The sequence below is a fragment of the Camelina sativa genome, chromosome 6, assembly GCF_030686135.1.
Source record: "Camelina sativa cultivar CO46 ecotype springtype chromosome 6, ASM3068613v1".
Taxonomy (NCBI): Eukaryota; Viridiplantae; Streptophyta; class Magnoliopsida; order Brassicales; family Brassicaceae; genus Camelina; species Camelina sativa.
Window position 1 is genome coordinate 17,665,318 of NC_141885.1, and position 14,394 is coordinate 17,679,711.

The window sequence follows — 14,394 nt, forward strand, 5'->3', positions numbered from 1 at the left end:
TGTTGTTTGACATTGAAATGGTTAGGATTGGATATTGGTTATTCTATTATGGATTATTATTGGTTATTTAATTGGTATTGTTATTCCCCTGTTGTTTGTGATTGTGGTTAGGTGGCTAGTGGGTATGAGACCACTAGTCATATTTATTTATATTATTATTATTTATTATTTTAAAAAAAACGGGTCATGTCATTTCAATGAGTGTCATTTTACATTTCCAATGCACTATTTTATATTTTTAATGCATCTTTTTCATTAGATTTTCTAGTTTTACCTTAATCTATGACTAAATTAACCCATTAAACATTTATTAAATAAGGGCATATATGTATATTTTAAAATTTTTTTAATTTGTGTGAAATGTGTCAAAATGACACTTATTGTGAAACAGAGGGAGTACTTGAATAATCATCAAATTTTTTAAAATCGGAGAATAAGTTTTGTATTTTCAAAAAGTTAAATAGATGAATAAGTTTTTAATAGTTTATGAAATGTAATTTACTTTAAATCATTAAATATTTTATGAAAATGATAATTAAATTATTAATTATATATATTTTTTAATAGTTGATGAAGTCTTTCATTTTAAAAAACTAATAGAAAGAAACATTACTTTATACATTCTAATGACACATTTATGTAAATAATAATGAAATAAAGATTTCCTTATATATTTTAATGGCACATTTAATAAATCAAAAGACTATTTTTGTAAATATGTTTATCTTGAGATGCTTAATTGTAATTAAATCTCCAAATCGTTATGGCGATGACACATCAGCATTTTCAACAAAATGCTTCTCTATTAATATATAGGGGATATTAAAAGAGAGATTTTTGCTGATGTGGCAAGCCCGCAATTTTTCTCATCTGTTAACTTTTCTCTTTTATTGAAAAAAAAAATTTACTATCACATTTGTCAAACACATATTAACTTTATCCTCATCCCTTATAAACCACTCACCAAAACACACATTTTATTTTAATATATAGAACTTCCAAATTTAGTTTATTTATTTGTTTCTAACTTCTCTATTACCAAATATTCAATGCTTTGATTTTTTACATGCACTTTAAATTTGAATATAACATCTTCTATTTATAAATTTTGAGTCATTTGGAAATATTTCAAATAAAATAGTTATAAAATTAAGTAGCCTATCTAAAACTGAAAACAGAAATTAAAATAAATAAATTGAAATAAATATAATAAATTAAAAAATAAAATAGAAAATTATAACAATATGGAAACCTAGTTTAAGTCATAACATACTATTAATTGAAAAATGATATTATAGTTTAAATCAATTCATGACACTTGACAAAATTTCGGATAAATAAAATTTTGGAGCATTTTCAAAAATACCCCTTATCCATATCCCTTTTTTAAAATACCCCTTCATGTTGATTATTTTTAAAATTATCCATTTTTATGTACAAAATAACCAAATTACCCTTTTTGAATGACAACAAGATTGTACCGTCACCAAAATCAAAAAAATTTCCCGCCAAAATCGAAAATTTTTCCCGTCAAAAATTATTTTACAAGGTGTTTAAAACCTTTTAAAAACCTTGTAAATTTGTTTACAAGGTGTTTAAAAACCTTTTAAAAACCTAATAAAAATCTTGTAAAAACGTTTACAAGGTGTTTAAAAACCTTTTTAAAAACATTTTGAAAACCTTTGAAAAACCTTATAAAAACCTTGTAAAAGCGTTTAAAAAGTGTTTAAAAAACCTTTTAAAACTTTTAATAAAAACCTTTTAAAATTTTTTAAATCTCTTATCAAAATCTTGTAAAAGCGTTTACAAAGTGTTATAAGATTTTTATGAGGTTTCTACCTTATAAAATCTTTTAAACACCTTGTAAATTTTTTTTGGCGGGAAAATTTTTGGCGGGAATTTTTTTTTTGTCGAAAATTTTGATAAAAATTTTATTGACAAAATTTTTTTTTGGCGGGAAATTTTTCCGAAATTTTTTTGGTGGGAAAATATGTCGGAAATTTTTTTGGCGGAAATTTTTTTTTTTTTTTTTATTGAATAAAATATTTTTCATCTAAGAGTAAAATGGTGTTTAAAAATTAAAGGAGAGCAAAAATAAAAATTATAAAAAAATGAGTATTTTTAAAAAAGGTATTTCAAAAAGAGTACTTTTAATAAATTTTCTCAAATTTTTGACACATGTCATAATGGTAATCAGTAACATTTGGAAACTAAACACCATATATCTGAAAAAAAAAAAAAAAACTTAACACCATATATATTAATAAGTTAATAACATTTGTCAAATGTTAGTTTATTATCACTTTTTCGTTGACCGAAAAAAAAACAAAACAGAAGTAAAGTCCAAAGTCCAAAGTCTAAACGACGCCGTAAAGAATGGGAAAATAAAGTTGATAAAAAATATCACAAGGCTGGATCGTCTTTCTTCTCGTGTCGACTCGCTCTGAGTCGACTCGTTTTACAAACTCGGTCCGTCTCTTCCACTCTCTTTTTTTTTTTTTTTTGTCAACAAAAGAATCAGCTCAAACGAACCAATTAGGGGGAAAATTGTTTACAAACAAAACATGATACAGGGAGGTACGCGCTTGGCGTGCCAAAGAATCTGCACTAATATTAGCTTTTCTTGAAATAAAAGATAAAGAAAAAGATGTAAATTCTTCCCTATCAATCTTGATGTCGTCCAGATACGTCGAGAATGCTGGCCAGTCGGAAGGAGAAGACACCATCTTCACCAAATCTGAGCAGTCTGTATAGAAAGCCACGTCTCTGAAATCATGACCGATCATGCAGCGCATCGCCCAAAGGAAAGCTTCAGCTTCAGCATGTAAAGGAGATAGACTTTGTCGGAAGGTCCTAGCGCCCATCAACGGAGACACAGCTTGGAGCGAGGTACAACACCAGCCGGCACCTGCAAATTGGTCTTCTGCTTTCCATGAACCATCTATGAAACAGCGGTGACCCGAAAAAACTGTTGGAAGGGAAGTAGTATCCGCCCTTACAGATAGACCTACAGGGATAGGGTGATAGATATCTAAATCCTCCTCTGCCTGAGCCTGCTGCCACCCTGTAGCTTCACCTTCTGCAACCCTAACAATATCCTCCGGTTGCTCCACAATATTTTCAAAAACACGTGCATTCCGTGCTTTCCAAATATACCACATTAGCCAAGGAAAAGCCGCAACATGAGCCCCAGGATTCTGCTGCCCTAAGAAGTGATCCACATTCGCATACACCGAATCCGTTGGAAAGGAAATCGGGCCCACCGGCACATGGGCTAAAGCCCAAACCTGACGGGCAGGAGGACAAGTAAAGATGGCATGATTAACTGTTTCCTCATCAGCTCCACAGCGTACACACCCTATATCACAAGCAATACCACGTCGTCCCAAGTTTGCCGAAACTGAAATACAACCAGATAAAACCTGCCACATAAAGTGTTGAATTTTAGGAGGATAGTGAGCTCTCCAAACACCAGCAAGGAGAGGTGTAATCTCCGGACCAGAGCCACGAGCCAGAAAAGTCCGATTTACATCAAGCCGTGCAGTGTGATAACCCGATTTAACAGTGTACCGTCCTGTTTTCGTGAAATGCCAACCATAAGGGTCATCCCTCTGGTTTCCTCCTAATGGGATAGCCTGGATCAAAGCCACATCGGATGGATCAAAATGCTCCTGGAGCATGTCCATACACCAAGTATTTGTCCGACAATCAATTAATTGATTCATTTGAAGAGAAAGGTCCTTTACCAGGCCCTTACTTAAAGCTGGTCTCGGGAATTGAGCTGGCACCCAAGGATCAGACCATATGGAAATGGTGTCCCCGGAGCCAACCCGTTTAATGAGTCCTTTATTAACCAGAGAGCGAGCGGAACAGATACTCCTCCACCCGTAGGATGGGGAGTAAGACCTAATTGGATCCAACGGATGTGTATTCCTATAATACCGACTTTTGAAGACCCTGGCAAACAGTGAGTCCGGAGCATCAATAAGCCGCCATAGCTGCTTGGCCAAAAGGGCCGAATTAAAATCATCCACATTTCGAAAACCGAGTCCACCCAGCTGTTTGCTAACACATAATTTTTCCCAGGCAAGCCAATGCATGCCCCCTGTTTGACCATTAGTGCTCCACCAAAAATTTGCCACTGCACTAGTAAGTTTTGATGTTATTGTTTTTGGCAACCGAAAATAAGACATCACAAAAGTTGGCACCGCAATAGCAACCGATTTAATCATTACTTCTTTCCCACCTTTTGAAAACAAATTTGCCGTCCAACCATTCGTTCGACCCTGAAGCCGTTCGCGAACAAAAGAAAAGACTTTGGTTTTTGCCCCACCCAAACTTTCTGGTAAACCTAGATAGGAACCCATTCCTCCCAAAGTTGTGATCCCAAGGACATCATGCAATTCCGATTTTAAAGTGTCATCAATTTTGTGGCCAAACTGGACCGATGACTTTGAAAAATTTATTTGTTGGCCCGAAGCAGATTCATATTGTTTTAGGATATCCAAAATAACCCGGCATTGCTCTCTATTTGCCTTACAAAAAAACAGACTATCACCTGCAAACAACAAATGTGTAATAGGTGGGCATTTATTTGCCACCTTTATCCCTGTAATGAGCTTGTCCCTTTCTGCCTTCCGAATATTTGCAATTAAAACTTCTGTACATAAAATGAACAAATAAGGAGATAAAGGGTCACCCTGCCGAGGCCCCCTATGTGGAATAATCAAGCCATTTGGCTGGCCATTAAGAAGAACCCTATACTCAACCGAAGTGACACAAAACATTATCCATGACACCCACATCTCTGCAAACCCCATTTTGTGTAATAAAGCCGCCACAAAGTCCCACTCAACCCTATCGTATGACTTACTCATGTCCGTTTTTATTGCCATAAACTTTCCTTTACAAGACGGATTGGTGCGTAAGGCTTGAAACATTTCTTGAGCAATAAGGATATTATCCGATATCAACCGACCAGGAACAAAAGCCGATTGGGTCTCAGAAATAAGACCAGGTAAAACCTTCTTAAGCCGCTGACACAGAATTTTTGAAATAATTTTATACCCCACGTTACACTCTTCCACTCTCTTTCCCCAACTACTTTTTTTTTTTTTTTCCTTTTTTTTGGTGTTTGTTGCAATTTCACCGTCTTCTTCGTCCTAGTATGCCCTAAGTGTCTGTGGCTTTACCCTTTTTCGTCTTTTCACATAACCCTCACTAATCTGACGGCTCTGTTTCCTTCCACGTCAGCTTCGTCTTCTTCAACCCTCTCTCTCTCCGTCACCGTCTTCTCCTCCTTCCTTTAGTTTATCGCGTTATTTATACGGTTTCGCTTCTAGGGTTTCCTCCAGATTCATCTCCCCCTTTTCGTTTTTTCTTTTTCTCCTCTCCTCGAGAACTTGTCTCAATTTTGCTGAAGCAGAGACCTTCAAGCTCCAATTTTGTTCAATTCCGGAGACAATTTGAGGTATTTTGATCGTAATTCATCGAAATTTTAAGTTTTGATTGAATTGGTACTGTAAAGTTTTTGTTTTTCTTGTTCGATTCCTAAGTGTTTTTTTTGTTTGTGTGTGTGTTCTGGGTTTGTGTTTAGGGTTAAGAGAATCATACTCTTGATTTGAAGGTTGAGTGGGGATTTGGGGGGTTTTTTTTTATATGAGGGTATGGCGATCGAGAAGAGTAACGTCAAGCTTTCGAGGTTTGATCTAGAGTACTCTCATGGTGGTAGTGGTGAATCTATATCAAGTTACGAAGAACAACTACGTAAAAACTCAGTGGCTAATAATAACAACAACAATGTTGATTCGGAGGATGAAGATGATGATTTTGATGAAGAAGATTCAGGAGCAGGCTCTGATGATTTTGATTTGCTTGAATTAGCAGAAACTGGTGCTGAGTTTTGTCAAGTTGGGAACGTTACTTGTAGTATCCCTTTTGAGTTGTATGATCTCTCTTCTTTGGAAGGTATACTCTCTGTTGATGTTTGGAATGAGTGTCTCACTGACGAAGAGAGGTTTAGTCTCTCCAGTTATCTCCCTGATATTGATCAGCTCACGTTTATGCGTACTTTGAAAGAGCTTTTCGAGGGTCGTAATTTCCACTTTGGCAGTCCTGTTAAGAAACTGTTTGATATGTTGAAGGGTGGGCAGTGTGAGCCGAGGAATGCGCTTTATCTCGAGGGCCGTAGTTTGTTTCTACGAAGCAAACATTATCATACTTTGAGGAAGTATCATAATGACATGGTGGTGAATCTTTGTCAGACAAGGGATGCTTGGATAAGTTGTAAAGGGTACAGTATTGACGAGAAGCTCCGTGTCCTGAATATTGTAAAGAGCCAAAAGACTCTGATGCGTGAGAAAAAGGATGATGTTAAGGAGGATTCATCAGAGAAAGAAGAGCCTTTTGATGGGCCTTGGAGCAGAAAGGAAAAAGATAGGAAGGCTACTCAAAAGAAATTGCCCCGTCATTCTGGTTATGGTGTTGATTCAGGTTTGGAATTTCCTAGCCGGCGGCAGCTGACGGCTGTAGAACAGGACAGATATGGAAAACCAAAGTCAAAACTGAAGTTTCCGTTTGCTAAATCATCTGTTGGGCCATATGCTCCAGGTTATAATGGTTTAAGTATGAATTCTGCGTACAACCCCTCTTCTCTTCTTGCTAGACACAAGTATGGTTCAGGTTTGGTTCTTGGATCAGAAGATAATATTGACGATGATGATCAGGATCCACTCTTTGGAATGGGTTCTCGCCGAGGGAAATCTGGATACTCAAGGCCTGGAAAGAAACACAGATTTTCAAGAGACGGTGAACCAATTTCTGAACATTTCATGGGTCAACCACCATATTCATCAAGGCATCCCCACAGCAACTACGCAAAATCGAGTAAATATGCAAATAATGGTCAGCCTCGTGCATTTGCTGACCAGATGAAGCCTGTGAAAGGTAGTCTAGCGGACCTTCGTGGTGATTTATATCGGCATGGGAAGAATTATGGAGATGGCTTTTCTGATCCCAGATATATATCTGATGACTTGAATAGTAGAAGCAAAAAATTGAAGTTTGAGAGGGGCTCACCTGATACTAGTTTGAGATCTTATAGAGCTTCTATGCAACAAATGAACGAGAGATTCTTAAATTCTGATTTTGGTGAGAACCAAGTGCAGGAAAAGATAAGGGTGAATGTGGTACCAAATCCGAGGTCTGGTATTGTGGCATTCAGGGATAGCAGAACGTTCATGGAAAATGATGATACAGAGTCAGATTCATCCCTGGGTTATGATGATGAGGAGAGAAATCGCTTTATGCGGAAAAAATCATCCGTCTCTGTAGATAGGCTGAATAATTCTCATTTTCCAATACTCAAATCCAGGCAAGATAACAAAAAGAGCAAATCCAGAAAGAATGATATGCAGGATAATCAATTGCTTGATGAACGGGGTGCTTACTTGAAATACTTAGGTGCACCTGGAGAACACATCTATGTGCCAGGGACAGAGAAGCACTCCTTCAAGGCAAAACAGAAGGGTAAGATGCGTGACAGGAGTCCCTTAAATCACTTTTCCTCTCGAGATTTTGAAGAGGGCCCGGTCACTAGCTTGAGTGAGTTGAAGGACAGAAACAACAGGAAGGAGTTTTTCAGTGCAAACAAGAATAGTCAGACAAGAGAGCAAATGATTGATAGACAACTGTTTCAGAGACCATCTGCAAAACCAAATTTGTCTGGGAGAAAAAGAGGCTTTGATGAAGATGACGAATCACTTGAGATGAGAACATTGGTTGATGATAGTGCTCTAGGTCTACTTAGTAGGAAATATGAGGTTTCTGAGGGTGACGGTAACAGTGGTGATGAACACTTAGATGCCAGGTTGTTGGTTTCTTGCAGTGCCGTGTCGAAAAAGAGGAAGACCAGAGAGTCTCTGATGGACATGGAGAGGAGGGAGGAGAATGGTGATCTGCAGCTATATTCCGACATTCCGGTTGATGATGTAATTGTCTCAAAGAGAAAGGGAAAGAAGAAAATGGAGGTTGATACTGGTGATTTGGAAATCGGTGACATACCAAAAGCCGGGATGGGAGTAATTGAAGTAGAGGTGGAAACCAAGCCGCAGAAGAAACCATTTGTGTTGATCACACCAACAGTTCACACTGGCTTCTCTTTCTCTATTGTACATCTTCTATCGGCAGTGCGTATGGCAATGACAAGTTTGCGTCCTGAAGATTCATTAGATATTAGCAAACCTATGGCAGTGGAGAACGCAGAACATGAAACTGGAGGAAATAATGGTGCTCCCGTGCCCAAGGAGACAGAGGATAACAAGTCGCCACAGCAAGGAAATGGAAACTTGCCATCCCTCACTATCCAGGAGATTGTTAGCTGTGTGAAGTCAAACCCGGGAGATCCCTGTATCCTTGAAACGCAAGAACCACTTCAGGATTTGATTAGAGGGGTTCTGAAAATCTTCTCCTCGAAAACTTCGCCTTTAGGGGCAAAGGGTTGGAAGCCACTTGTAACATATGAGAAGTCCACAAAATGCTGGTCTTGGATTGGCCCCGTTCTCCTTCCGTCTGAACAAGAGGCTGTTGAAGAGGTAACATCGCCTGAAGCCTGGAGTCTTCCGCACAAGATGCTTGTCAAGTTGGTTGATTCATTCGCAAATTGGCTGAAAAATGGCCAAGAAACTCTGCAGCAAATAGGAAGTCTTCCTGAACCACCGTTGTCACTCATGCAGTGTAACCTTGACGAGAAAGAAAGGTTCAAAGATCTAAGAGCCCAAAAGAGCCTTAGCACAATCACTCAGAGTTCCGAAGAAGCAAGAGCTTATTTCCGTAAAGAGGAATTTCTGAGGTACTCAATTCCGGACAGAGCCTTTGTGTACACAGCTGCTGATGGTAGAAAGTCGATGGTTGCTCCTCTGAGAAGAGGTGGAGGGAAGCCAACCTCGAAAGCTCGAGATCATTTCATGTTGAAACGCGAAAGACCACCACATGTCACAATTCTGTGTCTGGTGAGAGATGCAGCCGCCAGATTGCCTAGTAGTATTGGGACAAGAGCTGATGTGTGTACCTTAATAAGAGACTCGCAGTATATCGTGGAGGATGTATCGGATTCACAAGTGAATCAAGTCGTGAGTGGGGCCTTGGATCGTTTGCACTATGAGCGAGACCCTTGTGTCCAATTCGATTCAGAGAGGAAGTTGTGGGTGTATCTACACAGAGACAGAGAAGAAGAAGATTTCGAGGATGATGGTACTTCATCCACAAAGAAATGGAAGAGACCGAAGAAGGAAGCTGCGGACCAAACAGAGGAACAAGAAGCTGCCACTGTAGCTTTCAATAGTGAAGAACAAACCGAAGTTGAAATGGGTACAGAGCCTAAGATTGTTGAGCCCACGGGTTTGGACGAGGATCAAAGTGCAGCAGACCAACTGTGTAATGAGACTGAACAAGCTGCAGAGGAGCAAGATGGTGAGAACAACACTCAGGGTAATGAGCCAACAATGTGGGAGCCTGATCCTGCTGCTGTTGTTGTTTCGAATCCGGTAGAGGATAACACATTTATCTGCCAAGAGAACTCAGCGAATGATGATTTCGATGACGAAACATGATTGGTGATACCAGGTGCGTTTCAAACACTCTCTTTCATATTCAGATTCAATTGATCAGATCAGCCATATTGTAAAACAAAAAAAATTAATAGGTTCATTAGTCCTGACTCGTAAGTCCATTCCTGTTGTGTGATGTTATCCTTCTGATATGCCATTTGTATTTTCAGGTGAAAAGGCCATAGTATGGTTAGTTGTTTAACAGAAAGAGAAGCTTATGGATTTGTATAAAAGACGTAACTGTTTGGTCCCAATAGATGTGAAAAGAGTGAGAAATCACAATCACAGAGCTCTCTCTCTCTCTCTCTCTCTCTCACAACAAACAGGTTGAAAGAGGTTTCCTAATGTTCTCATGTCATCCATGTTTTCTATTCTTATACAGAAAGAAAAAGAAAAAGTTAGTTAGTGGTGGTATTTAGATTAAACGTCAATATTTGATATATTATAGGCATATATTAAAAAAGATTGTTTCATTAAGTTAACTTTGAAATACAAAAGAAAAAAGAAATGCTGTTATATATATATATAACAAAGGTCGACCAAAAATCAGAAATTTTTCACTACGATGATTGACGACATTCATCTAAAACTATATAAAACTGTATTGGAACCTTTATTATATCAAGAAAGCATGGATGGCTGAACCTTATAAAACCATTGACCCTCGCTTTGGATTCATGATGCTTCAATCATTTTCATTTTTCAAAATGTGCATATATAATGAGTGGCTCTGTTTTGCGTTATCCTTTTTATCAGTTTTTATACTATGGCTATCTCTCCATCAAAACAACACCAAAGAAAATGGTTTCATCACTGAATATTATACATGTGGAGCGAGTCACTCCTTCAAGCTCCGACTCCTCTGAGTCACTCACTCTCCCACTCACTTTCTTTGACCTTCTCTGTTTCAAAATACCTCCAGTCGAACGAGTCATCTTCTTTCGACTCACCGAAGCAAACCGCTCTCATTTCGACTCAGTCATCGTCCCAAACCTCAAAACCTCTCTCTCTTCATCCCTCTCTCACTATCTCCCACTCGCCGGCCAACTCGTCTGGAAACCACTTGATCCCAAACCCAACATCGTCTACTCACCAAACGATGCCGTTTCATTCACCGTCGCCGAGTTAAAAGCGGAGTTCTCCCACTTAACCGGGAAAGAACCATTCTCCTCCACCGAGTTACACCCGTTAGTCCCTGAGTTACAAAACTCCGACGACTCAGCCTCGGTCATGTCGTTTCAAGTCACGCTGTTTCCAAACCAAGGGTTTTGCATCGGCGTAACCGCACACCATGCCGTTTCAGATGGGAAAACAACAACCAGTTTTCTTAAATCTTGGGCGCACATATGTAAACATCAAGACTCATCTCTACCTCAGGATCTACTTCCGTTTTACGATCGCACGGTCATAAGAAGTCCACCAAATGGCGATATAAAAGTTTTGAACTCATGGCAGACTTTAGTCAAAACGTTCACGGGCGGTAAAGAACCAGTAAACCCCAAGAGTTTAAAGCTTCGTCCGTCGCCCGTGATTAGCCCTGAGGCAGTCCGGTACACTCTTGAGCTCACTCCCGAAGATATCCAAACGCTTCGGGAGAGGCTCAAGAGAGAGTCTTCCTCCTCCTCCTCTTCCTTGTCAAAGAAGCTTCGTTTGTCTACGTTTGTGATTATATATTCATATGCTTTAACATGCTTAATAAGAGCTCGAGGTGGAGATCCGAATAGACCTGTCGGGTTTGTGTTTGGTGCGGATTGTCGAAACGTAGTCATCCCGCCGATTCCATCGAGTTATTTCGGTAACTGCGTCATCCTTAATAGTAGAATTCCATTAACCGCAGGTACGTTTATGGGTGAAGAAGGGTTTTTGGCTTCTACGAGGTTAGTGAGCGAGTTGGTTGAGGAATTGGACGAGAGTGTGGTGTGGAAGATTCCTGATTTTGTTGAGTTTTTTAGAAGTATTCCACAAGGAACACAGGTTATATCTGCTACGGATTCGACCCGGTTTGGAGTATACGGGTTGGATTTTGGGTGGGGAAGACCGGAGGAAGTGATGGTTGTGTCGATTGATCGAGGCGAAGCGATTTCTTTGGCCGAGAGTAGAGATGGGAATGGTGGTGCAGAAATTGGCTTCTCCCTCAAGAAACACGAAATGGATGCTCTCATTGATTTGCTCCATCAAGGACTAAAACTTTGACCACTTACTTACAAAGAAGATATGCCAAAAAAGATTCTCACAATTTCAAAATCATGTTTGTGTGATTGTACCACTGTCTGTCACAGACTCATCCTTATTTTTATTTCTTTTTTTGTGGTGTGTGTGTGTGTGTGTGTGTGTTTTGTTGTTGTAAAATGTATTTGGAATTTGCATATTTTTCCAAATGTGATAGTGCAAAAATGTTTTAAATGATATTCAATTATTCAACAAATGACAAAGTTTGAGAAATATTTGCATTGTGGTTGTATATGCTTTAACTAGGCCGTATTTTCTCTCAAATAGAAGACTAAACCGAGAAAATTTTCGCATTTTCTATTTGGAACGGAATCATATTGCTCTATGATAGATATTGTCTCTTAACTTAAATAGGATGATGAGAATCATACGATATGTCATATTGTGACAATCAATTGGTTTTACAAATTTCACAAATGAATGAAACACATTGAATTTAAAGAAATTTTCATATAACACACCAAAAAAACTTTTTCTTCCATGGTTTGACAAAGTCATTTACACTTTTCATAGAATATGCATAAGGTTATTTCTAGACAATAATATCCATATAACCAAACTATGTTAGTTTGCTTTCTATTCCAAATGTAATGTCACTTTATTTTAGCTGATTCCTTTTAATAATATATAAACAAATGAAAACAAATAATTGGGGAGAAAAAACAAAGACAAAGTCCAGACATTTTGTGGTGAGAAACCAATTGTCTTCTTCATGGAGAGAAGTGGAAACCAGAACTTGTTCATGAGCGAATAGAATTCTAGTCGGAGTGTTAAAGTTCATTCATCTTTAGACCTATGTAACTGATTTAAACATCCTAATAAGTAACAAAAAACACAGAATTATAAGCTTATCAAATTTAAAATATGTTAATATATGCTAGATTTACATGATTTTTATGTAAAAAACATTAAAAAGTAAAGAAAACAAAGAATTATGAAAAACTGAAAATGACGACTGCAAAAATAGGGTTGCAGAAGAGAGAACTTAGGTTGAAGATGACTGTAAAAATACAATTATACCTTCATTATGGACGTACACAAAAAATTATTATGTACGTATATGACTATATTGACTTAAACGTACATACAACAACTAAAAATAAACTATACATCATATACGTACACGATTATATTGACTTTAATGTACACATTTTTACCAAGAATTGCAAAATAAAGGTGGTAAGTATATTATCGTTTTATATTACTTGTATATATATATATATATGTTGTATAATATATATCTTGTATGATGCAACCAGAGTTTATAGGAAGGTTAAATGCACAACGAACCTACCAATATCATCTTCCTAGATGTAACGCACGATGTAACGCACATGAACCAGTTTCTGGTTAAGGGTGTCGATCCACACCATAAGAACGTACTGTTGTCATCAATAGGAAGATTAAAATCACCACAAATCCACCAATGTCATCTTCCTGGAAATCTCTTGCTCTTCGATATTGTTTTCATTCTCGAAAAATCTTTTATTGTTAATTACCTCGTTTTCGAATGATCACATGAACCCAAAAAACTATGTACAATATAAGTATAACTCTCACCAACAAGTATTTTTAAAAAATGGTCAAACATACACAGAACCTAAAAGTTAAATCCTAAATCGTAGACATACATGATCATACTTAAACGTACATAACCCATAAATAAACCCTATATTGCATACGTGCATGATCATATTGGTACTTCAATGAACACAACCCCTAAAAATCAAACGATAAAACCGTTTACGGACACGATATTAACTTAAACGTACACAAACCCTAAAACATATGTGTACACAGTCATATTGACTTAAACTTACACAATCGTATTGACTTATATATACAAGATTATATTCGTGTATTCGTGTCACACTCGCATTTGGTTTTGGATCTCGTAAATTAAATTGTTATCGAGCCCATATTTATATATATATATATATATATATATATATATATATTTTTTTTTTAACTTTAGATTTTATCATGTTACGTTTCTTTCAACCAAAATTATACGTGATCAAGACCTTTCGTATCTCCCCTGCTGCAGACATGTCCAATGACTCAGAAAACTTCTCCAATCTCCCTCTAACCTTCTTCGACTTAAATTTTACGAAACCTGTCAAAAACCTATATTTGTATAAAGATTTTCTTGTTTACAAACACAACATATGTTAAAGTGGATCAGTTGGTTTTCAGTTTGATTGTGCTGAATCTAACTAAGGTCACGGGTTCAAATCTTAACTTTGTAACTTTTTTTTTAATTTTTTCTTTATCAGAAAAACAAAACGACGTCGTTTTGTAGTTCTACATGGCATATGTCGTTTTCCCTCGTATGTCTTATAAATTTTACCATGACAAAGATTCTTGCAATAATCGCATAATGGTCGATAATTATTACTTTTGTGAAAAATTTCAACCTCCAATATCCCATTTAATTTGAAATTTTGATCAGGCTTCATGTATGGGTGTTCACCCAATAAACATTCAGTATGAATAGTGGTGCAACACTCATCACACCAATGGAACATTTGTCTGTTGGTATCTCCTAAATCACGTTCAC

The 14,394-nt window shown here is 37.4% G+C and overlaps 1 protein-coding gene and 1 pseudogene across 2 annotated transcripts; both read left to right on the forward strand.

Annotated features, from left to right (window-relative positions):
* Window positions 1-5,101: 5,101 nt before the first annotated feature.
* LOC147942729 (uncharacterized) lies at window positions 5,102-10,082 on the forward strand. The gene is made up of 3 exons (XM_087453222.1): window positions 5,102-5,470; window positions 5,597-9,621; window positions 9,776-10,082. The coding sequence occupies exon 2, from the start codon at window positions 5,667-5,669 to the stop codon at window positions 9,606-9,608; it is 3,942 nt and encodes a 1,313-aa protein (XP_087309348.1). The 5' UTR covers window positions 5,102-5,470; window positions 5,597-5,666; the 3' UTR covers window positions 9,609-9,621; window positions 9,776-10,082.
* On the forward strand, window positions 10,065-12,030 carry LOC147942730 (phenolic glucoside malonyltransferase 1 pseudogene; annotated as a pseudogene). The gene has a single exon (XR_015559160.1). The product of XR_015559160.1 is annotated as a phenolic glucoside malonyltransferase 1 pseudogene (transcript).
* Window positions 12,031-14,394: the final 2,364 nt, after the last annotated feature.